Source organism: Enhydra lutris, unplaced genomic scaffold (assembly GCF_002288905.1).
Source record: "Enhydra lutris kenyoni isolate GAN:26980312 unplaced genomic scaffold, ASM228890v2 scaffoldscaffold51, whole genome shotgun sequence".
Lineage (NCBI taxonomy): Eukaryota > Metazoa > Chordata > Mammalia > Carnivora > Mustelidae > Enhydra > Enhydra lutris.
In genome coordinates this window covers 442,711-468,534 of record NW_019154135.1, presented here as the reverse complement: position 1 = coordinate 468,534, position 25,824 = coordinate 442,711, and the positions used below count along the sequence as shown (strand labels likewise).

Here is a 25,824-nt window from a genome sequence, read left to right as displayed (position 1 = left end):
TCACAAAACAATTTGGTTTTCAGGAGCTGGCTTGGGAATTAATGTGAAAAACAGTGCTTCAGTGGAAAAACATGTCAGTTTTATAAACTCCCCTCACAAATAAGCTTTGGAGATATAATCCGTTTGGCAGCTGAGCACTGCTTGTAAAAATTTTAACTGCATTTTTTTATTACTGGAATAAGAATTTCCTTTTTTCTGAATCATAGTTTCTTTGTCAGGTATATGGGGTTCTATGAAGAAGTTTTGAGAACGTCTATAAAAGAACAATTTTATTACTTGAACATTGTCAATTTTTGGAAATTTAGGGGAGATGGGAAGCAAGGCTCTGAGAAAGAAGTACATACTGGTCACATACAGTTAAGTCTCAAGGAATAGTCTTCCAAATAAAGTTGACTTGTCTATTTAAAGAAATTTTTCAGGTTTTCATATTGCAAAACATGAAGTGTATGTGTATTTGTGTGTTTTATTAGAAGTGTTGATGAACTTTAATATAAAAAATTTTGTATTACCAGGTACACCTATGACAAAAACTATGGCAATGCTCTGGAAATATACCTAACATTAAGACACAAGGATGTTTTCCAGTTGATCCACAAGCATAATCTTTTCAGTTCTATCAAGGATAAAATTGTTTTATTAATGGACTTTGATTCTGAGGTAATGTGTTTCTTATTTTAATACCCTTTATTTTTACTGTTCCAAATTTTTAATATTTAGACATCTATTCAGATGCTGGAGAAGTTAGTACATCACAGAGCTTGGCTGTATGCTGATCATGTTCAGAACACTGACCCGTACTAGATGTTCTGAATCCTTTACTTGATGTGGTTATTTTATAAAAGCAATCATAATTTGATACGGAACTTTGAAAGTGTGTGTGTGTGTGTGTGTGTGTGTGTGTGTGTGTGTGAAGTAATTTTTTAGTAAAAGAATTCACATAATTCATAGGAACAAAGAAACTAGCCATACACTTTGGCTCATTTGCCTCTCTTAATTGTATGTCTCAGGATTAAAATTTTAGGGAAATTTCTATTTTGATCCATTTATTGTGAGTTTATACGTCGGCATTCACAAATTTAGCACGTGGCATTTCCACTGGTCTCAGCCATGTGGGATGTGTTATTTTATTTACAACAAATTCAAACAGTGGATTGCTTGACTAATGAGGGCACCCAGCCTCCACAGCTCACAGTGGCTAATAAATGTGCGCGTGCACGCGCGTGTGTGTGCGTGTATGCGTGCACTTTTAACAAGTGACAGTGATGGAAATGAAGTTTTATGAACTTAGTTTATATGAACCTAATACTTCTCATTCAGAAAATTGAAAGATTAGTTAAAGAGTAGAACTTGAAAGCCTCCAAAAGGATTGCTTGGATTTTCCTATTATATTTTATTACATTTAAGGGTATTCTGCACTATATTATATGTATACGTATATGTGCATACTATATCTGTATTATGTGCTTTAGATTAGTTATCACACACTTAAACTTAATTTAAATAGGAGCTAAATCTACTTCTTTCTTTCTGAAAGATGCTTTTAGCCCTTTTTTCATAGTGAATGATTTAAGTCCTTAGGGACTACTGATCTAAAAAGAATTAATGCAGTTCTGAAGAAGTTCAGGTGCAGAGGTTCTGCTTCTCTGCAAAAGATGATTAAGAGGATGGAGTGCTTCTACAAAAATTAATTACTTTTCCCTACATCCATTTTCCCCTTATGCCTACCCGCTCTCCGTGCCATGTGTCTCAAGAGCTGAGTTTAGCTTACGTAGCTGTATAAAAAATGAACGAGCTGAAACTGATTGCTGTTCAAGAGTATGAACCAAAGTTAGGGACTTGTAGTTTTCTAATTAGAAGATACCCTAAGGATAATCTCTTCTAACATCTTCCTATTTTAGAGGGAAGAAAAAATGGAGTGGCTAACTAGGTGGTAGCAGAGTCAGGAGCAGAACCCAGGTGTGAAGAGGACATTCAGCCTGGTGGGCTGTCTTCCCACCACCTGTCGTTAGAGACACCATCTCCTTTGTGTTTCATGAATGTTCATGATAAATAAAGTAAATGCCACAAGTCCGTAAGCTTTATATCATCGCAAAACGTCAGCTCTCTTGGTTTTTTTCTGGTTCTCACCCTCTCCTCCTACGTCTGGGAAATCTGTAGAAGGATTCATTGACGGTGCAGGTGGCAGGAAGCCAAGCTCATTTTTGTGTTCTGGGGACCAACACGCTCCCCGTGACCAGTAAGAGTCCCAGGAGTGCTGTGGTGATGTATCCAACAACATGGAGGCTACAATATGTGTAGACAAGGTGTCTTGTGTTTGGGGAGTGGTAGCAGGATGCTGTTTTAGTGGTAGGCAAAGCATGGAGTTCTCAGACCGAGACCCATGTTAAAATGCATTCTTTTACAGAGCTCTCCCTTAAGGGCTACTGCAAAGCGACAGGCCCCTTGTGTGTAGAAAGAAGCCATCCACCTGTAACTGTGACAGCACGTACAACGTGGCTGTGGGTTCTCTTCTGACACAGCAGGTGTCAGTGACTGTGGCTTTTTTTTCTTTTTATTTCAGAAAGCTGTCGACATGCTTTTGGACAACGAAGACAAAATTTCAGTGAGTGTCTTTTGCTTTTATGTGTTACTAGACGGGTGTCTGGGAACACCCAAGCCATAAAGGGGAGAGCTGTTGGTCCGATAATCTTGCAGCCATGCTTGTGTCCTCATAAATCAATGGTTAAAAATGTCTTTTCTCTCTAGATTAAAAAGGTAGTGGAAGAACTGGAAGACAGACCGGAGTTGCAGCACGTGGTGAGTGTGACGATCTTCCTTTGCCCTTTTGACTGCGTCAGGAGTGAGCCGCCTTTCAGGACTGGTGTGGGGTACTGGGTGAGCTCGCTCAGGTCACTCCTTGGCATGGAAGTTTGACCACAAACAGTAATCTGTAATCAGTCAAATGCAGCAGAGTCTCTCACCCTGGCTAGGGACTAATTACAGACCAGGTACTTTAACTTGGACTCACCATTGAATTGTGGTTTAAGAAAAGAGTTGTCACATTCACGTTTGTGGCCCCAAACCGTGTCTAGGAGTAAGCACCTTGCTTGTGTAGTCCGCACTGAATACAATTTCACCATGAATTACAACCCCTCAGAAGGATCCAGGAGCAGAGCCTCATTCTTCTGTCCTCCCCCTCCCGCTAGCGAATCCCACTCTGTCATTTGGTCTCGGTGGTAGTACTGTTCAGGCCTACTGCTCCAGACTGCCTTGGAAGGCTGCTTTGATTCCCTGTGTTGCTGTCACCGTGGGAGTAAAGCAGGAGCGCATGGTTTCTATGTCCTATAAGAAGAGGCTGCAGGGGAAAATAGGTGGGTCCAGTAGGACTGTGGGCCACAAATTCAATGGGGGCTCTTATATGTTTGCCCACCTCTCTGCACCCCACGAGGACAATCAGGGGGTAGAGTTTTCCTTCAGAAGTCAATTTTATGCCAGAAGCTTCTGAAGACCCCAGGATAGGAATGGAAGGTACTTTGTTCTGCTTTGTTTTGGTCAGCGGTTGTACGGATGCTACGGCTGTGCCTCGTGATTGGGCGTCTCAAGATGGTGAGCTTAGCCAAGCGGGGCACCACTCTCCTGGTCCCCTCGGGACTTGTTGCTGAAGCGGTGACTTCGGCCTGTGGCAGGCGTGAGCAGGATCATAGCAGCTGGCATCTGTGCGCCGGTGTCTCCTGTGCAGTGCTGAAACTGAGAGCCCCCACTCAGATGGGTCATCTTCCCTGTCAGGCAACAGAATGTCTGAAACTTGGCCTTGGCAGTTGGGACAGAGCCTCCCAAGCCTGTGTGCCCGTCTAGGAAACGGCACTACGTGTCCGGCTTACGTGCTGACCCCAGTCCGAGCACCATGGACGGCTGACCCCTCCGCCCCCTCTTGGCATTGGGGAGACATGACCAGATGACCAAAGGAGCCTTTTCTCTGTGTGCATGTGGCCTAGTTAGACTTGTTTAGTGACCGTGCACGACAGTGGCTGGTGGACGGCAGCTAACCTACATACAGTCCCGGCATCGGGGACAGACTGCTGTTCGGTTCCTCACTCAAGGTGTGAATATACTTCGATTGCTACAGTCCGGGCTTTCCGCCTCTCATGGGTGATGGGTGTTTATTTATAGTTAGCAGTAACTACCCTTTGGACATCGATTTCTAACTTGCGTCATATATTGATAGACTTAATCTTGCCTCTGAGTAGAAAGCAAATTACTCACTTTCTTTGAGGTCCATTAACTTTTTCAGACAGCTAGGGAAAGGAATCAGTTTTGAAAATGGGTTCAGAAGATCTGTATTTATCTTGATTTTTACCTTTGATGTCACCAGGAGAGGCAGCATTTCATAGCACAGGTCTCTCCAAGACTTAACAAAGAGCAGGGGCGCCTGGGGGGCTCAATTGGTTGGGCGACTGCCTTTGACTCAGGTCGTGATCCTGGAGTCCCAGGATCAAATCCCACATCAAGCTCCCAGCTCAGCAGGGAGACTGCTTCTCCCTCTGACCCTCTCTCCTCTCACGCTCTCTCTCGCTCACGCTCTCTCTTGCTCTCGCTCTCACTCTCTCTCAAATAAATAAAATTAAAAAAAAAAAAAAAGACTTAACAGAGAGCAGATGTAGAATGTATGAAAAATAATTTAGCACTTGCTGCTTGATTTTTTTAAGAACATTCTTTTATCTCATAACTATATCCCTTTTATATAAAAAAAAATGAGAATTTTTAGGATTCAGGAAGGCCACTAATCAAGCATTTTATTTCTGAAGCCACGCAAACGGTGGTGAGGATATTAGCTCTCATTAACATTTCCCTGGAGCTCAGTGTATGCCACGTGCAGCAGCGCGAATCTGAGTGTTTTACGGATGGTAATACATTCAGTCCTCACGAAGACCCAGTGAGATTTTTGGCAGATAAAGAAACTCAGTCACAAAGAGGTTGGTGACTTGTTCTTGTCGTATGGCTGGTCAGCACAGAGCCAGGTCACTCAAGGCCATTCCAGAGAGAGTGTGAGATCGCCCTTGTCTCCTGAAGGTCTTCTTTCCACTTTTCCTTCACTGAGACATTTTCCTGAAAACCGCTTCTCCCCCAGGCTCTCCATGGAGACTGTTTAGAACTGAGTATAGCAACCTTCAACAGGTCTTGCTTTTCTTATTTTTATAATTATGGTTTACTTCTTTGTTCTTTTTAGTATCTGCATAAGCTTTTCAAGAGAGACCATCATAAGGGACAGCGCTACCATGAAAAACAGATTAGCCTTTATGCTGAATATGATCGTCCGAACTTACTTCCCTTTCTCCGAGATAGTACCCATTGCCCACTGCAAAAGGTAAGTCACAGACTTGCCCCACACACTTCAGGCGAAGAAGTTGTCCTTTTTGGTAAGCTGTGGGTCATTCTCCTCTTCCTGCCGCTCAGGGCGTGACTGCTGCTCTCAAAGCAAAGCAGGAGGTTTTGCTGGGCCTTCTGACGAGGACTGGAGGTGCTTTCAGCTGAGATTTTGTTGAGCTAGACCATTTCTGTGCCAGGTTTAATTAGAATAAAGGTTTAATTCGGGGTGTAGGACTCAATCAACCACCAAGCAAAAATAGTGTCAGGAGTCTGAGTCCGTTTACCTGAGCCAGAGTGGGGCCAAAGATCAACCTGGGAGGGACACCCAGGCTAGCCCATGCCAGAGGCCGTGGCCCCAGACTCAAGGTTAGTAACTTAAGTGCTGTCCCCTGTCTGCTCTCCACATCAACATTGTGTATTTCTGTATTTCTCTATCACATTACTTTCCATTTCTCTATTATAGTGCATTCCATTATAATTGTAAGAAATTACTAATCTCTTTCCCATTAACTTATATATTCTTAAAAGGTGGTTTGTCTCACTCGTTTTGGTAAGCCCAGCAGCCGGCACTCATTAGACACCTGCTAAATGTTTGTTGCATCGTGAGTGAGGGAGTGAATGAATAAATGAATACATAGACGAGATTGTAGTCAGGGCTGCATATGAACTAGTAAGTATATACGTATATACTAGAAACTGGGCAATCTACGGCCCCCAGTGTTGTTTCCTGTGGTTCTTCATATGGTTTGGAATGCCATCTGACAGCCACAGGTATCTTACTAAACTCAGATAGCCAGAGAGCAAGCACTTTGTAGTCAGCTCTGTGTATCCAGAGAACAAAAAAAAAAGTGACCCCTTAGAGATATGTATTACGAAGTTGACCGCACCTGGGGCTTCTGACTCTTGGTCTCGGCTCCGACATGATCTCAGGGTCCAGGTGGGCTTCTGTGACTCAGGGTCGTGTCTACTTTGGATTCTTTCTCCCTCTCCCTCCCTCTTGGCCCCTCCCCACTCACACACTCTCTTCAAAATAAATAAACAAAATCTTAAAAAAAACAAAAAGCAGTTGACGGAGAACATGCTGTTTCTGTGCACTGACAACTTTCATAGTTGCTTCTTCAGCCATGTTGATACAGGTATTAGATATGTTACGAACCAATCTCAGCTCAGTGGATTTTCGAAATCTGAAGTTAATGAAAAAATATCTTGCCTGCATATTAATTTATGAAAAACTAACATTTTAAATTTGGGTCTTAAGACATTTTCTCAAGGCTAAATTTGGAAATTCATCATCTTCCTCTAAAAATAAAAGCAAAGGTTTCCGTCTTCACATTACAGAATCTATAACCTAGGGGGGAAAAGTGAGAATCTTATTCTTTGAACGGTACCCCTTCATTTGTATTTCACTCTTCGACGAAACCATTCATTTCCAGGAGCACCGGGCATCTTTTGTTGACCCCTCAGACAGAGCTGCACACCTATGACCAGCAGCCACCCTGGGCTCCTTCCCTTTCGCGAAACTCGGGTGCACAGGCACCACCCAGATTCTAGTATGTTTGTGCTTCTCCCACGCTTTCAACCCATCTTGTTTACAGTTTTCCAGTCTAGTATGTTCAGCAGAAGACACACTGTTCTTACTAAAAGAGGAGCATCAGAAAACCGCACAGCTACACGTGGCATGTCTAGTACATAGAACTTGCTTAGTATGTCATGTAAACCTTCCAGAATTCTTCTCTGTGATCCACTGAGAAGATCCAGTTGCATGTAAAAGAATTCAACAGAAGCATAGTGAAACCAAGTATTTTTTTAAGATTTATTTCTTTATTTGACAGAGAGAGAGCACAAGCAGGAAGGGGCGGCAGAGGAAGGAAAAGCAGGCTCCCTGCTGAGCAAAGAGCCCAGTGAGGGACTCGATCCCAGGACTCTGGGTTCATAACTGGAGCCAAAGGCAGACGTTTAACCGACTGAGCCACCCAGGCATCCCAAAACCCATTATGTTTTAAATAGTTTTTTGTTTTGTTTTTTTAGGTTATCTTTTGTTTTTCACTGAGAGAGAATTTTGAAACTAACGAATTAGAGCTGGTAATGGTAAAAACATGCCATTAAAAATAATTAAGTCAGTAATGTACCTTTTTAGAACTTTGTAGATGAGCTGTCATGTTACAGATCATTGCGATTTCTTCTTAAGAGGTTCTCGTTAGGATCCAGTGTGTATATCCATGTGTATGTTTGCAAAAAAAATGTATTCTTATCCTTGCTCAGGTATGTAAAACCATGCTAAAAAGGGTATTACTTATACCCTGAAAAAGCTAGCAATTCATAAAAAGCAAAGTAGATGTGCCAGGCATGCCAGGCATAACTTCACAGTGAAGTGAAGGTCATGAGTTACAGGTTCACCTGTTTTGTCTAGAGAGACTGAGAAAATTTGGTACTAAATATAAAGTTAAGAGCTTAAAATGTGAATGCCCACCAAAGAAATCTCTGTTTCAGAAGAGTATATAGATGTTTAGTCCTATAGATGCTTTGGTGATAATTTGGTGTTCGTTTTCTTTTAAATGGGAAGTGTTTAAGGTGTCACGGCTTTACTCAGAGCATGTTGGCCCCCTCCCCCTCCCCCCTTGTTGATGATTCACTTCTGGCAGAATAGCAGCTCTGTCTTTCTCTGGTTGTGTGCCTTGGCGAGTTTTGGATAATTGTTGAGAGGAGGGGTGAGTTCAAATGACAGCTGGCTGAAATCTTCAGGGTTTCCAGTCAAACTTAGTTTGAATTGATTGAAATCCCACAATCAATATTTGGTCAAAAACTTTGTGGAGACCCTGCCATCATATCAGAAGCCCTTTAAGAAAGTGGTATTCCCAAGGTTGGCAGTATTTATCAGACTGGAGTTCAGGACTGAAAATCACCACAATGCATAAATCCCGAAATTAGTCATAAGCTTTTATGAAATTGTTCCTTCTAAAGGAGATACAGAGGTAGTAGGAATGTATAACTCTGACAGCCATTTAAAAAGACAATAAAAATCATTTATGGAGTTTCCACCGTGCTTTATAACATGGGCTGTGCTTTCATGCGCCTTATTTATTTAATCTCTACAGTAGGACAGGCAGGTGGATGAAGTCGTTTTATCCACAACAAGCTAAGTCTTCAGGAGTTGAAAGAAGCAATCCAGGGTGTAGCGCTAATAAGGCAGAGGGCCAACACTTAGAACCTAGATCTCTTAAGTCAGGTCCCCTATTCTTTCCACTAAGGTGAAGAATCATTTTTCAGGTTTAAGATGTTAATTAAAGGGCGCCTGGGTGACTCAATGGGTTAAGCATCTGACTCTTGGTTTCAGCTTGGGTCATGACCTAAGAGTCTGGGATCCTGCCCCATGGGGCTGCTGCTTGAAATTCTTGCTGTCTGCCCCTTCCCCAACTCGTGTACTCTCACTCTCCTTCAATCTTCCTTTCTGTCTCTCTAAAATAAATAAGTCTTGGGATGCCTGGGTGGTTCAGCCATTAAGCGGCTGCTCTCAGTTCAGGTCATGATCCTAAGGTCCTAGGATCAAGCCCCGCATCGGGCTTCTTGCTCAGTGGGGAGCCTACTGCTCCCTTTCCCTCTGCTGGCCACGCCCCCTCCTTGTGCTCTCTCTCTCCCTCTTATTAAAAAAAATAATGGTAAAGAAAAAACAAAACTAAATAAATCTTTAAAAAATACTCCTTAGTATTGCAAGAATCATGAAAGGCATTTGTTTTTAAACTATTAAACGGTCCTTTGTTCTATTATTTCCAGGCATGATCATCAGGTGCTAGTTTTCATTTACAAATCTCATTTGCTTATGCCTAGAATAGTTAAAAGCAGAATATCGGCTCTGCAGATTTGGGAATTTGTACCTGAATTTATGATTTCTCTCCTCTATTTTATGGCATTTATAAGGTGGCAGTAGTTACGAATTTGCAGGAATAAAGCTAGAAAATGCAACGTTTACAGATTTCCATTAATGCCATGTAAGAAGGCTGGATAAACGATGGCAGGGTCAAGGGGTAGAAGAAATCCTTATTTAATTTATAGTTCTTGCTAGTTACCCCCAAATCTCTAACTCTCTTCCTTGCTTTTATACTAAATCAGGAAAAGGAAGATTACACATAGCTTTTGCATCATTTTTTACTCAATTTCTGTCATTATTCTGTCTTTTCACTTTATTTTTACTGTGATTCTCCCTTTCCATGTGTGTGTCTGTGTCTGTTTCTGTTTCATTCCTCTGGACTTTAAAAATCTTAGTTTTGCTACTCTTTCCTCTAGAGGGAGCACGTGTCCCCAGAACATTCAAGAATCTAGGGAAAGGTGGTTTTATACTTCACTTGTGCCAAGAACAAAACATTCTATGTATCGGAAGTATTTTTTTTTTTACATTTTACTCAAAACATCCAGAGATTTCTAGACTCTCTGCTTTCTCATATATGAGAAAAGAATAATTTCAGTACTGTTAGAAATTAGACATAAAACATTTAAAATCTGTGAAACTCAAATTTCAGAGACTCAGATTATCTTTGAGCTTGGCGTTACACATCTGCTTGCATTTCAGACCCTTCTTGACTTCAGACTTTTCTTTAGACATTTCTTCTCAGAGGACTTGTCATTTTTGATGAAATCCTAACAGCTTCCAGCAGCACCATCCTATAAAATGTTCTGCAGTGAGGAAAATGTACTGCTCTGACAAGATAACCAGCAGCCACATGTGGCAATTAAGTAGTTGAAGTGTCTAGTGGGGAACTGCATTTTTAATTTAAATTTAAATGACCCCATGTAACGAATGGCTCCTGTCTTAGTACAGGTGAGCCTGCAGACTACAATGTCTGTGTGCTTGGAGGGAAGCATGTTCACAGATCTTCAAGAGAAGGGGGGATGGTTTTGTTGGAAACTTATGAATGGTACTTTAAAATGTCAGTAAATTTCCAAGTACAAATATAGATACCTTTTAGTAAAAACTAATTTAGGCAATATACTCAATCTTTATTCACACTCTCTCTAAACTCTCTATGTATCTCCTCATATTACATTTTCTTGTTCATCTGTGCGTGACATGGGCCCACTCGGCCACAAACTGTCCATCTGTATCTCTCACAGTTCGCATGAATCATGGCCCTCTGTTGGTTTCTTAGTAACTTTTTGTTAGAATGGTCTCAGGTCCTCCGAACTTCATATTTTTTGTTGTTTCCTTTCACTGTCTACTTCTCACATGGGTATCCTGTCTCTGCTCTGGTATCATTCCAGAAGGGTAAGAAGTAGGTAAGAAGATTCCATTGTTTATGATCATGATTGATTGATAGGCATAACAGTATAGAGATAAGGTAAATCGTGTTTTTAATCAAAACAAATCAAGTGTCAGGATTAGGTTCAGCTCTGGGTGAGAAAAATGCCAAAATAATAGTGTCTTCAACAGAGTAGCAGTTTAGTTCTCTGGCCCATGGAAGTGCTGGTGGTAAGCCACGCGGTTGGAGACTCGGGCTCTTTTCTCTCCTTCCCTCACCTTGTATGACCTTCAGCTTGTAGTGTAAGATAAGATTGTTCATGTTTCCAGGAGCAGATTGGGTGAAAGAACGAAAAATAAGAAAACAAAGGGATGACTGGCCTTGCTTCTTAAAGAATATCGCCAGAAGCTACCACGTTGCCTTTTCCTTCCTGGGGCCATATCCGTCACATGGCTCTCCCGTGGCTGGGAAGGCTTGGAGATCGTTCTTTAAATTCTGGGCAGTCACACACCCACCTAAAATCTTACGACTCTAGAAATAGGTAAGGGATATTGGGGGATAATTTGGCTGTTTCTGCCATATAACTATTAAAGGAGCCTTGTGAATAATCAAATTAATATTTTCCTCTTCATTGTGACCTTTCTGCCTTCTCACTTCCTCATTTAAATGATTTGTGTTCCTCAAACTCCACCCTAATTTCACTGTAATTCTAAAGGTGTTCTCTCCTTTTTTGTTAATGTGTGGTTCAGAACCCCCCCCCACCCCCAACATTGATTTCTGTGTTCAGCACTTTTTCCTCCCTCTTGGCTATTACTTTCCAACCAGAGACACACACTTAAATATATATTTTTTTTTTACATAAAAATTTTAAGTCAAAAATCAAAATGTTCAAACCAGCTCCTGCTGTTATTTCCCAGGATAGATCACTGAGCCAGCAGAGCTGCTGAGTTTATACTCTTCTTTTTATCTCTTTGGTTCTTGTTTTTAAAACAACCATGGGCTGCTTGTTGGTATAACTGCACAACCCAATGATCTTCCTCCTGAAATCTTTTCTGCCTGTTCATCTATTTAAAAAAATATATACTGCACACCCAGGAGTAGCCAGGCACCCTGTGGGACACAGGACTGGAGTCACAGGGTCCCCGGCCTCGGAGTCCTCAACTGCGCCTGTGATTGGTTGGGAAGAAGGGTGTGGGCCATCACCAGGGTGACTCCCTGGGACCTGGCCTGGTGGTGGGGTCCGCAGAGTAAGTGCCTGAAGCACTCATCAGGGGTGGAGGGTAGGGAGTGAGGGCCATAGTCCAGGTGGAAGGACCACAGTGGAGGGGTGAGCAGGCCTTGAGGGAGGTGTGGCTGCCCAGAAAGGCAGGGCAGGTCACAGATGTCACAGGGAAGATTCTGGGCTGTGAGTCAGAGCAGAGCCCCGCATCAGGGAGGTCACGTAGTTGGGGTGGGAGATGCGGTTTCCTGGGGATCTCATACTCGTCCTGCTGCACACAGTTCGGATGCCACCTGTGCTGTGAAGCCTTTTACGGGAGGGCCACACCTGAGCCCATGTCCCGTGTCTGTGCACGCGCCCCTCTATTCACACTTACCCCTGTCATGGGATTGGGCGTTAGTGCAGTTCTGTGAGCTTCCCCGGCGCCTGTGCTCCCTTGGGGGCTGCGTTCTGCTTCCACACCTTCCCTCTACCCCTCTCGCCTGTCGTCAGCAGCGGCATCTTTGTGACTCCTCTTTGCGTCTCTATCCAGCCTGACCCTCCAGCGCCCAGCAGAGTGTGCAGTGAATGTGTGCCAGTTCGCTTAGAGTTATTCAGTTATATATAAACACAACATGTCTTGTTTCTTACTCCCGAGGAAATGCAGTCACCTGTGAGGTTCCTCGTTTCTTTACTTGATCTCTTCCCTTTTGATACTTCTTGATGGTCAGATACAATTTTTCCCCTCTCGTCTTCTGACAGATGCTTGAACAGAGTTTTCTCTTAAACCCCGTGATCTGGGAACAGAAATATTCTGTTGACCCATGTGTTTATTTAAGCATCAGATGTTTCCCGAGCCGTGGTCTGCCCAGTACTGGGAATGTGCAGTGGAGAACAGCTTACATTCCAGTGGAGGGATGGGGAGCTTAAAGCTGTCATGGGGCATTAGGTGGGGCGCATAGCTGTGAGGAAACCTGAAGTAGCATCAAGAGAAAGCTTGGCGGGAAAGTCCTTCTCTTCAGCACTGGCTTTCTGCCTTTGCTCACAGAGTGTTCCAAGTTGCCTCAAATACAGTATCGGTTAAACTGTGTTCGGTCCAGCACCTGTCTGAGAGGTGAATGAGGACAGCCACCAGCAAAACCCAAGATTTGCGTTTTGTTTGTTTACTTCGTTTTGTTTTTAAAGGAAGGCAATGGGAACTTTTTTCTAACTTATATGTTTAAGTGAATCTGGTCATATTTATTCATGGCTGCTAATCCACAGTAACATTTTTACCCTGCTTTACTTAAAGGCTCTTGAGATCTGTCAACAGAGAAACTTTGTAGAAGAGACAGTGTATCTTCTGAGTAAGTAGCTTTTGGTCCCCATGAGCTGGGAAACACTGTGGTAAAGTGGTGTACATGGTCTAAGAATGGACGTAGGTTTTAGACCAAAGGCACACAAAGTGTAGAGCCTATTCTCTTTAAGAATGGAATGCATAGAAAAGGGGACTTTGCAGCTCAGTAGAAAGAAGCATTATTTAATAAATGCTGTTGAAGTAACATCTGAATATTGCATAGTAAGTCTATTAGCTCATACCTCACAAATGAATTGTAGAGGAGATGACAAGTTGGTTCATTTGCAAAAAAAAAAAAAAAAAAATACAAGCTTATTTTACTATCATCCCGGTAGAAAATAATGTTCATTGTCCCTCATCACACCTTAAATAACTGGAGAAAATGCACTTGAATATGGACATTTTGGAGAGGGGAGAACTTTGGTATCATCTAGCTCTCCATTGTCCCTGGGCCTCTGGCACCGCCTCTGTTTATGTCGTACTTACTATCTTTCACGTTCCTCCAGAATGAACCATTTACGTGAAAGCAGGGTAGATGCCTGAAGGTTTCCCAAGGAAGCTCTATGCAGGTATTCATAGCAGAAACATGGAGTTCAAGCGTGAGGTGTTTCTCCAGTGTCTCTGCCCAGAAAATACTCCAGAAGAGTCCATTTTCATCATGATGTCGTATTGTCCCAGTAGACAAGTAAGGGGAGAACTTACAAAGGGAGCCATAATGTCCTTTTCTGAAGTTATGAAAATTTAAAAATCCTATACACATTTTAAAAATTAACCATTTTTAGGACCTAAACCATGGGAATAATACTTGTTGGAAGAACAAAATGCTACAGAAGGTAGAACAAATCGGACATCATTTTATTCACAGGCCCACTATTCTCACTTGATAAGGGCTGCTCAGAATGAGAAGGATTGAGTTGCTGTGCCTCCTCTGAGTAAAGCTTTCTACATGTACTATATTAAAACCTCAGGGAAACTGTTAAAGCCATTAAAATGCCAATAGATCAATGAGCAAAGTGTATAAAGATAATTGGCCAGATAGAAGCATAGTAGATAAATACTCTCATTTAATGAGAGTTATTGGAAGGCTTTCCCCCAAACTTGGACGAGTAGGAAATGAGGTAGCCCTCTGATAGTTGAGTTTGTGTTTGGCACAGAGTGTGTCAAAAGAGCAAATCCAAAACTACTTAAAGAGGCAGAATGGCTCCAAGGCCTTTAAAAGTCTTAACTGTATCTGGGTATCAAAATGTCCAAAAGAAATAGGGAAGTAGGAGGGAATTAGGGATCTGACAGACTTGGGTTCAGATTCCAGCTGTATGATCTTGGCAAGTTACTAATGTTGCTGCATATCCTCTTACGTAAAGAAGAAATAATAGTAGAACATACCTCATAGGATTATGGTGATGACTAAATGATGTAATTTATATGAAGCACTTAAATGAGTATACAGCACAAAGAGAACACCCAGGAAATCATTATTTCATTATGTTATAAATGGCAAATGCTAATGTCGCATAAAAAAAATGTGTTTTTGTCTTAGCTTTCAAGAGATATGTAAACAAGAGATATGCTGATTCTTCAAAAATGTTTTATTAAAGCATCCTGAAAGTATTTCTCACATCTTTGCTAGGCCGAATGGGTAACAGCCGCAGTGCCCTGAAGATGATCATGGAGGAATTACATGATGTTGATAAAGCCATTGAATTTGCCAAGGAGCAAGACGACGGAGAACTCTGGGAAGATCTGATTTTATATTCCATCGACAAACCGCGTAAGCAGAAAAGCCATCTGCAGTCAGACCTGTTTCTTTCAATACGTCCAGTTACATCTACAGCAGGAATTATCTCAAGACACATTGGGTGAAAAATATGGTGAAGTATCTATAACAAAAACAGGCTATGTACATTGTAACGATTTCCAGTCCTCCTCCTGAGCAGAGAAGCGGTACCTAAATGTGCAAACGAGCAGGTGGTTAAGTTCTTGAAACTCATTCTCCGAGTCCCCATGAAGCTCGTTCCGACACACTGTACCCCTACTGAATACATGTCACCTGACTTAGTTTTGTTTTGTTTTGTTTCTTTTTTTTTCAGTTTGGATATAGGGGTATTAATTTTGAAAATGTAAAGCTCTCACCAGTTTCTTTTCATCGAAACCTAGGCCTGTCACTGGACATTGGCCATTTTCAGATGTTTGCTGTGACAGTACCTAATCTCTGTCCCACCTCTCTTCCTCGTGTGGCACCAGGACTGTGTGTGTGCTGCCTCCCTGTGGCTGCCTCCGCATTTTAGGAGATACACAGTCACCTGACAGTAACCCAAGCCCTCTTTTGAAGATCTAGAAATGATTCCAAAACCGGCAGTTATGGTTTAAAAGTCTGCGCCCACCCCCTTCATTTTTTAAGAAGAATATTTATCTGTTTCAAGTTTTAGAAACGACTCTTGTGATTGTCTTTTTATAAGAGCTACAAGAGGATAATGTTATTCAAGTCAAATTCAGATGTAGACCGTCACGTGCACATGCATCTTTGAGAATCAAGCTTAGCATGATGAAGTTGTAATTTACGCACCACCAAGGACGCAGGGTGGGTGAGATGGAACACGTCATGACTGGGACCCGCGGTCTGCCCTGCCAGTGAACTGGGGCATTTAACTTGCTAGCTCTATGGCCCGGAATGAATTACTTAACCAACTTGTCTCCCTTGCCTGTAAAATGGGGACAAATACATTCATACCTTGCAGAAAATTGGAGAAAAGTGTGTGACAGCTGAGCTGTAGTGTAAGTTCTCAATAAATGTCAGTTGTACCCCTTTGCCATCGAAGGCTGTGTTCTGAGTCATCATTGTGCTCTCTGGCTCTTTTTCACTGACAGAGCTTCCCCTTTATGTCATGAAATAAAAAGAAAGTTTTTGAGAATTTGGAAATTCAGGTGGTTTTAACGCTTACCTTAAAGGAAATAATTTTTTACTTGAGTTCCTTTTGACTGCCTTATGTACATTGCTGATGTGCTGATCGTTCCATGTGGTATCTTGCAGCATTTATTACTGGCTTGTTGAACAACATCGGCACACATGTGGACCCAATTCTGTTGATTCACCGTATTAAGGAAGGGATGGAGATCCCCAATTTGAGAGATTCCTTGGTTAAAATTCTGCAAGACTACAATTTGCAAGTAAGTATTCTTTCTTAGACAAATCAGCATGGGGAGGGAGTTGATTTGCTTTCCGGATAAACATATTTAGGGTTATTTTAGGTAACAGGATTCGGTTGCATTGTTACATTTTATTTAGGCCCCAGATATATGGGAAGCTCATCAAGTAGAGAAACTAGAAATCTCTTCCATTAAGGAAGCCATCCAGTTTTTTAACCATCCCCAAATTTTCTCTCCTTAATGAGCAGGCACTTCTTTTTTTTAATATTTTATTTACTTATTTGAGAGAGACAGAGATAGCAAAAGATAACACAAGCAAGAAGGAGGGGCAGAAGCAGATGCCCTGCCTGAGCAGGGCAGAGAAAGCAGCAGAAGAAAAGGGAGAAGCAGGCTCTCTGCTAAGCAGGGAGTCTGGTATGGGGCTCAGTCCCAGAACCTTGAGCTCATGGCCTGAGCCAAAGGCAGACACCCGACCCACTGAGCCACCCAGGCTACGTGTATGTGATAGATACAGCACGGCATCGGGAGGGGTGAGGGGTATTTACCGTGGCTGCCAGACCCCTCAGGCTGGTTTTAAATAACATGAGTATTGTGTCCATTGGAGGGAATTAAAAGAAAGTTTTTCAAGGGACACCTAGGAGGCTCCGTCGGTTTAAGCATCTGCCTTTGGCTCAGGTCATAATCCCAGGGACCTGGAATTGAGCCCAGCATCGGGCTCCCTGCTCAGCAGAGAGCCTGCTTCTCCCCCTCCTTCTGCTCTTACCCCTACTTCTGCTCTCTTTCCTTCTCTCTCTGTCAAATAAATAAATAAAATCTTAAAAAAAAAAAAAAAAAAGGTTTTCAAATAATTCAATTATTTCCTTGAAGCTACTCGGTAATCCATTGCCTGAAACATGTTGAAATACATGATTTTATTTAACTTTTATCTGTTTTCTAGACTAGTACAACTTTGTTTTCTGTAATAATTCAGAATTTGTGATAAAAGCAATGGAACCTGTTGTTTTCATATATATCATTAATGTGCTAATTACAAAGCATCCCAATCTTTTCCTGGTAGATGGTAGCTGCCATTGAACTTGAAATTGTTTAAATCACATTTATTTAACTATTTGGACTGTTCTTTCTCAACTCCATTTGAAAATGAGTTTTTATTATAATACAGAGGAGGTTGCTGTCCTGGAAACGTAAAGATTTTGCAGACAGAGCCAGAAGATAACGTCGTAGGGAAAGACGTGGTTATCAGGTTAAGAAAGGAGAGGAGCATCATGTTGAGGATTTGTGGGGCCCCTGGGCCACTGTGAGGGTTCAGTGTGGGGGGAGGGTGCTGCACTCGGGGTGCAGGGTAAAAGGAGCAGAAGTTGAGGAAGATTGAGAGCATCAAGAAGAGAAGGGAGATGTAAAGGAACAACAGAGCTGAAGGAACAAGAATGCAGGGTCTGGGAGTGGGGTGTTGGCACATTAACATTTCTGACAGAGCCCTCATGAACTTGTTCAGGAAGCAGGTGAAGGTAAGGGTCATTGAGAGGAACTGGTTGAGAAACTGTGAGGGCAGCACGTCATCCCCGTGGGCATTGAGGGACGGGGGTAGGAGGGCCGTAGCTGGGCTTTGGCACCCTCCGTGAACTGGGAGGCTCCCCTCCCGCGCACTGGGGCTGGATTACTGGGCAGCACAGCCTGAAGGAGAAGAGGTTTTCCTGCGGGCGGGGTGGAAGAGGACAAGTGCCTTCCTCAGGTGGGCTCGCGGGAAGTTGGGGTACTGGGAGAGAAAGAGCTGTTTGGTTAAAGCAGAGGTAGAGAGTCTGTCCTGCACAAAGCTTCACGATATGCAGGTATTTATTGACAGAGGAATTGGGAGGTCTGCAGGCAACCCTGGGAAAGGGGTGCTGGGAGGGAGAATGAGCAGGGCAGGGAGGAGAGGGGAGGAGGCGAATGGGTGAAGAAGCAAGCAGAGGGCGGGGCGGTGTTGGGAGATTTGGGCAGTGCCCGAGGGCTGCAGCGGAGTGGCCCAGGTAGGAATGTTTCCCTATTTCTGAAGTGGGAATTGGGCTTCGGGGAAAATGGCTTCAGTGTCCAGCCTCCTAAAGCCCTGGGAATGAGTGAGCTTGATGATCTGTCACTGGCTCTGCCTTCCTCCGTGTGCGCCGGGACCCGTGTGAAGCTGCAGATGCAGATGTATCGAGAAGTCATTTAGGTGTGGTGTCTCTGAGCATCTCTACCTCAGGGAAGGTGACCAAATGACCACTCCTTTGTCCTCCCACTTAGTAGTGCATTAAGCTTGGCCTCTGGGTTGAAAATGTTCCTTTTTTTCCAGCCCCTGCAATGCCTACAGAAACACCTAATAAATCCCTCTTACTAGGCTCTTAATCTAGAGAACCAAGCTCATGTGCACCACTGGGTCTCACTGCTCATTCATTTTTTATGAATAAATTTGCATATTCTGAGTCAACCGGGAATAAAAATAAATTATTAGATGCAAAATGTATTCCATATAAAAAAATCATCCACAAAAACAGCTGCTAAATCAGTATTTTTTTTCCCCTTCATTATATTTTTTAATGCACTGAGAGCTTTCCCTTAAGATGCGGAAGTGTGCTATTGGTGACATGTTGAGAAGGCTGGGGGTTACTCAGCCAGCAGCTCTCTTAAACCTGGACCAGGGAGTGGCTTCCAGGTCGAGGGGAGGGACCCACGGGGAAGGCGGCAGAACCTGTGGGAACGGCCTCGTGGTCTCCAGTGCAGCTCAGAGGGCTTGTTGGAGGGTGCAGAGAGAAACTGCTCACCTCAGGCAAGTGGTTCAAACAGTTCCAGGGGCGCTGCCTTCTTATATATGAAGACAGAGTTTAGAAGTTTTTTCTATGGAAAGGGCTACTGTTACATTAATGACCATTTATTTTCTTTCTGTGGCCACCTGTCAGAGATCACCGTAAAAATAATTTATAGAGCATCTTAAGTTTCTGGAAAGGTTTCACATACGTATTTTTTACTCTGTGTAGTCTCTTGTTTGTCCCATAAAAGTATAGTTGATTTTCACATGTTCTCACAGGATAAAAAATGGCTAGCCTGTTAATTACCAAAATTGAGGGGGAATTTTCCAGGTTCATGAATTTGTGAGAACCTGGAACCTTCTCTGTTGGGCAGGGCAGCAGGGAAGGACCCCGGAGGGCTGTTACGGACCATTCAGCAAACCTGAGGATTCATGGTCAGATGTCAGGGAAAGGGCTTCTTGGGATCTTTTGCTAATATGCACTGGGAATCTCTCTCTCAGGGACAGATTTATGATAAAGTATCCATCGCTGTAAAACGTATGTGGGCCACTGGAAATGGCTTTGGGAGCTCACTCACTGGCTAATAGCCAATTGGAAACAGAAGGCAGGAAAAGTTGTAGGAAAAAACTTAAAATCAGTATCTCTTCAGGTTTTAAAATCTTATGTTTCCTAAAATGCAACAACTTTCTTCAGTGACGTTTTTAGTATGAGGCATGTTAGAGGTCTGTGACATCATTAAAGTGAAGGAAAATATGTCCTCAGTGATTTCAGTGTTGAAGTTGGTAAGTTTGTTTTCATATATTTTTTATAACTTGTTACACTGTCAGTATAATTACTCAACAAATTTGAAAAGCTTCATGAAGTCAGTAAGATAAAAGTAGCCCTTATCATACTTAAAAAACTTAAAATGTTTCTAGGCCTAATTTCAAGGACAGATAGCATTTGTTGTTTTGACATAAAAATTATTTGCCCATCTGGGAAGGTGATGAACTGGGTTTGAGGCCAGGTCCTCTGCCTACATCTTGTGTGGACCGCCGGTGGTTCCGTGGTCTCCGGAGAGGCCTTCCTTGTGCTGGCCGGTTAGGACAGCAGATGAGGACACGGTGTTGAACAGGCGGCCAGTTGTCTCTGAAGAGCGGTGGACACGATGTGTGCAGAGTTGGACTCTAGGCCCGGCTTTCCCATCAACAAGCCTGCTGGCCTTCTGGAGGGCACCCAACCTTTCCGGATCTCAGTTTCCCCAATATATTAAGTCAGTGTTTGTCAAGCCTGACTCCACACCAGAATTATCTAAATTCTTTTAAAAATTACTTTGTTTCAGGTACCACCCCAGATAGGATAGACTAGAATCTTTGGGGGGCGGCTAGGAGACTTTAGCCTTAAATCACCTTGAGATTTCTTACGCTCAGCGTGGCACAAGTCTGTGCTCTGACATTTGTCCTTCAGGAATTTAGGATTAGGTGATCTCTAAAGTATCTTCTGGGTCTCTCAGGGTCTTAATATAGTTCTTTCAGAAACAGGCCTTTAGGTCACGCCATATTTCTGTATTGTTCTCATCTCTCTACTTTGAAATCCAGAGACAAATGAATTAAGAGGAGATAGTGACGTCTTTCTTACCCACTTTTTTGGACTCAGATGGTTTCTTCTTGCTCACAGTACGTAAGCTCTTAATATCTTCTAAGAGGTGAGGGACTTTTTAAATTTATAGATTTTAAATTTATAGATTCCTGAAATAAACTTTTAAAACGGATATTTTTTCCTTTCAGATTGTTCCCATTTGCCTCATCACTGCCTTTAGGTGACATAGGTGGCCTGTGACAACCAACTCTAGCTTCTTTAATCAGTCTGGCACATGTGTACTTCGTGCTGTCATAAATTCAGATATGATATTTGTAATATTGCTTTTGAGCTCCAACATGAGACCTTAGAGCCTTTCTATCATTTCCTTATTCCTCTGTAGTTCATTATCTTCGATGACAATCCCAACAAAAAGCAACACTTTTCAATTAGAATTCAGATCCCATAGCATCATAGCCTATATGATAGATTAGAAATTAGGTAAAATGGTTTCCCAGGCTAGCTCTTATATCATACTGGGGCTTATAAACCCAGGTAACTGTCGTTTGCAATTCTAATGATAAGCATTGCATTATGAACAAGGCAATGTCAGCAAAAAGTTCAACATTCAAAGAATCTTTTAAAATAAAAATTTCAGAAACTGCAATTTTTTTGGCATTTTTCTCACAGCAGCTGTTTCTAAAGAACGATAATAACTTCACCGATGTACAATTCCTTTATCGCTTTATAAAATATCTATAAGTCTGGTGCTTTTTGCTTTTCATTGGGATGATTATCAGTGATGAACTACAGAGAAATAAGGAAAAAGGAGGAGAATCTAGAGTCTCATGTTGGTTTTCAATAGCTAGCTTATGAATACGTTCTTAAATTTACAATACAACAAGGTAAGCTTATAACAGATTGATTATAGACCCTACAACTGGCTGATTTGAAAATGATGGAGATAAAAGGATAAAGGTAATGCTGAAAAGCTTTGAACCATGGGGAAAACAGTGTAATGATAAGAAAACAAGAGTTGTTGAGAAGAATGTGTGGGAAGAAAAAAATAAAAAGTTCCATAAAAGAAATGAATCTCTGAAAGATAATACTGTATTTGCCTGTAATACCCTCAAGTACTTTTTGAGATGAGAACTTGACGCCATTATGAAGTTGAGCAAAGAAGATACCAGTGGTTTACTTACCTTAGTGAAATTCTAATGGGAGATATAGATTGTAATTTGAGCTATAGATTATATGGAAGAATGAAAAATGATATGACAGTCCTAATATTTCCAAAAACTGGAAAACAAGATCAGTACCAAAGGTGTTATTAGTAAGCCCTTCTAAAACAAAGGCATGAAAAGAAAAAATAGACCCGATAATAAAAAGTAGAATAATATGATAGAAAATAGGAATATTTGAAAAGTAACCAAGTAGAATTCTTTGAAATTATGTGTGTATTCATTTGAAATTTCAATATTCAGTGCTAGGCCAGTGGTAGATTGGACAAAGCTGAAAGGGAGAGTTAATTGGAAAATCTGATGACATGACTTGTGATCTCTATCTGTCAAAGGAATAAATAAAAATCTTTTTTTTTTAAAGATTTTATTTATTTATTTCACAGACAGAGATCACAAGTAGGCAGAGAGGCAGGCAGAGAGAGAGGGGGAAGCAGACTCCCTGCTGAGCAGAGAGCCCGATGCGGGGCTCAATCCCAGGACCCTGGGATCATGACCTAAGGGGAAGGCAGAGGCTTTAACTCACTGAGCCAGCCAGGAGCCCCAAATAAATAAAATTCTTTAAAAAAAAATAAATAAGAGTGGCTGACAGAGACATCAGGTTAGAATACACGTGTCTTCAACCACAGGACTTGTGGAGGAGAGAATCAAAAGACTAGTAGGAAAACCTCAACAAAGCTGATCAAGGAAAAGAAGACCTATATATTTTGGGAACAAACAAGGGAGAATATAACTAAAGGTGCAGACAAGATTTAAGAGCTAAGTAAGTCCTATAATTTTATATCAGTATATTTGAAAATGCAAACAATTTTCTAGGAAAATATAAATTACCAGCATTTACTCAAGAGCAGATAGACCTGTAGTCATTAAATCAGCAGTCAGAACATAAAGCCAAAATAAAAGTACCATTCCACAGTCAACTTCAGAGGTTAGTTTCATCAGACTTTTAAAAAAAAACAGGCAATCCCCAAATATATTTTGTAGTTGACTTTTCAACCAGGACCCGGAGAGGGGGAGGGGAGCAACACCTTTACCCTGCAGAGGGGGTGAGAAATGCAGTCTTTCCTCTGGATACAATGAAAACAGGTGACACCTGAGGTCCCAGGATGCTGGGAGGTGGCCAGCAAATCCCAGCATGAGGATGCTGGCTACTGTCCCAGCCCTGCCTTGTGGATTCAGTGACTGGAAGGGCAGGAACATTCATTAGAGAGAAACCAACATCTTGAAGAACTGCTTTCCTGCTCATCTGAACAAATAAAGAATAAAGCCTAAAAAACAAACCATAACAACAACAACAACAAAACCCAGGCAGCCCCTATTTTACATCAACTTTTCCAGGGAACAGAATGGAAAAGCTCCTCAGTTCCTCATGGGATGCTGGTCTAACCTTTCCTGCATCCTGAGACCATTAGAGCCCTGTTTCTTTAACACAAATGCAAAAAGTCTACATAAATCATTAGCAAACAATCTGCCCATGTAATTATTGAATGTGTATATCATAAAGGTCATAAATTCTAAAGTAATCATCATCTATATGTTTGATAAAATTCTAAATCAAAACCCCCAAGGAATTTTTTACAGCTTAAATTTATGTAAAAAGCAAATGGCTTAAGATTATCTAAGAAGAATAAGGAGGGTAGATTTATTAGATACTAAATTTTAATATGTGGTAGAGTAAAATGGTATAACCACTTCCCCAAACAATAAATCAAAGCCTCATCAGGAAAAAGCCCTTTGCTTCCCACATCTTGTGCCTTAGGAATGTGGATGTAAGGCCTGGCGATACAGCCTCTAGCCTCTAGGATGTGAGGCAGCAACCTGGAGGTATATTCTCCTGTTGGATGTTTAGGCTGTTTCCAGCCTAGGGTTATTAAGGATAAAGTTGCAGAGGACATTGTCATACAGTTTGTTGATGACCTTCTTTTCATCTTGGTTAAGCACCTACAAGTAAAACTGCTGGGTCATGGAGCAGGGTATATGCTTAATTTCTAGGACTGTCCAATAGTTTTGCAAAGGATGGCTTTCCAGCCTCCCAGGTTTCTCTCATTGCCCAGATCTGTTGCAGGAGCCCCAGCCAGCTGCGTATGTTAGTTTGGGCACACACTGAACAAAGTTAAAATTGTGTTTGTAAAGGAGGAGGAAGAAAGGCACAAGAAAGTGTCAGCTCTGTGTAGGCTATTGTTTCTTCTGAAATAACTCTGAAGCATATGGTAACATCTTAAATCTGTTCAACCCAAGTGGAAGAGATTGAAGTGTATGCTGTATGTTTGCAGTATTTCATATTTGTTTTTAAAGATTTTGTTTAGAGAGTGCCTGCAAGTGGGGGGAGGGATAGAGGGAGGGAGAGAACTTCAGGCAGACTCTGTGCTGAACGCGGAGCCTGATGCGGGACTTGATCTCACAACCCAGAGATCGTGACCTGAGCTGAAATCAAGAGTTAGACGCTTAACCGACTGAGCCACCCGGGCACCCCAATATTTCACCTTTTAGAATGAAATGTAGCACAAAGTAATGGCAGATGGTATTCAGAATGTGAGTGGCACTGATTTGGTGCCATTCTGGTCATAGAGACGTGGATGGCAGGAGAGCGTGCATGTGTCCCAAGTCTGTGAATGACAGCAAGTTTTGCAAGGCCGGAAAGCAGACTATGGGAGGTGAGCGTCCACAGGGATGATAGGCCGTGTATGATGACCTCAGAAGACAGAAGTTGTCAGCAATCATGAATTTGAAGGTCAGAGAGGGTTGCAGAGGACTGATTTTGACTCCGCCATCAGTGTTGTAATAAAGGCAGTCAGGGACAGCTGGGCGGCTCAGTCTGGTTAAGTGTCTGACTCTTGGTTTCAGCTCAGGTCATGGTCTCCAGGTAGTAAGATCAAGCCCTGCACTGGGCTCTGTGCTAAGCCAGGAGTAAGCTTGGGATTCTCTCCTGTGCCTCTCCCCACCTCCCGTGTGCACACATGCACACACACACTCTCTCTCTCAAATCTTTAAAAGAAGACATTTGTGGAAAGTACCAAGTATGAACTTTTAGGGGTGAAATTGGTGATAAAATGGTAACTACCACACGTTTTTCATGAGTCACTGATCGTCGCTGCAGGGAATAACCCATAGTCGACCTAACGCCTTATCTGACGTTGAAAGCAGTACCTGAATATAACAGTACATTGTTCATGGACAGTCTTTCACTCACCGCCTCTGATTGCCTTCAGATCACTACAGGTTTTATGGAAGAAATGGCTCTTTTCCACAGTTACTTTTTTTTGGTGTAGCTACCTACCTATCTGGCAGCACATAAATGAAAATGTTTTTGTGTTTTTCTGATTCGGGGCCTTGGACTTTGATCAAATGAAGTAGGAAGTCCCATACTAAGCAGTATTTGTGTATTTTCCCTTCTCCTGGCTGTGTGCCTCTGAATACTCAAATTTTTCCTAGAAAATGCTTTCTGAGGGCGGCAGATCATATATCATATCTATTTCAACAAACGTACTCCTGGTGAAGAGATGCTTCCTTCCTAATCCACAGACACGAGGCCTCTGGCTGGCCTGCGCGGTCTGCCCTTCCTCCTGTATTATGTATGCAGTAGGCCCTACACACCCACTGGGGGTCAGAGCCAACGCCTTCTGAAACATTTTACCAAACATTCTGCTTGACACTAGTTTTCTTAAGTTTTTATTTTGGTGGTGGAGGCTGGGCAGCTTTGTAGGTGTGCTTACAAATTTTCTTGGTGTTACTGCTCTCAGTACTTCTTAGATATCTTTGCTATATTTTTCTCTTCCTATGTGCTTTAATGACATCTGTTAAAGTTTTCATGTCTTTTTTAAATGAATCAAAAATTCAGTTTCTATTAGCATTTTAAGGAATAAAAAGTCATAGGTGGTGTCTCGATACTTCCTTCTCATCTGTACTAGAAATGGTAGGTATAGAACTTTAATCTGGTTGTCAGCTCTGAGGTTTTTTTGTTTGTTTGTTTAATATTTGCCTTCATGTGATTTGGGAGAAAGCCCTTGGG

The 25,824-nt window shown here is 42.1% G+C and overlaps 1 protein-coding gene across 2 annotated transcripts in view; it reads left to right on the top strand.

Annotated features, from left to right (window-relative positions):
* Positions 1-25,824, top strand: part of LOC111156994 (VPS41, HOPS complex subunit) — a 175,697-nt gene that overhangs the window by 142,642 nt on the left and 7,231 nt on the right. For both annotated transcript variants that reach the window (XM_022518194.1, XM_022518195.1), the window contains 7 exons: positions 513-657; positions 2,561-2,602; positions 2,746-2,796; positions 5,207-5,344; positions 13,067-13,121; positions 14,739-14,879; positions 16,140-16,276. In XM_022518194.1, coding sequence (XP_022373902.1) covers positions 513-657; positions 2,561-2,602; positions 2,746-2,796; positions 5,207-5,344; positions 13,067-13,121; positions 14,739-14,879; positions 16,140-16,276 — 709 coding nt within the window. The remainder of the gene's footprint in view (positions 1-512; positions 658-2,560; positions 2,603-2,745; positions 2,797-5,206; positions 5,345-13,066; positions 13,122-14,738; positions 14,880-16,139; positions 16,277-25,824) is intronic.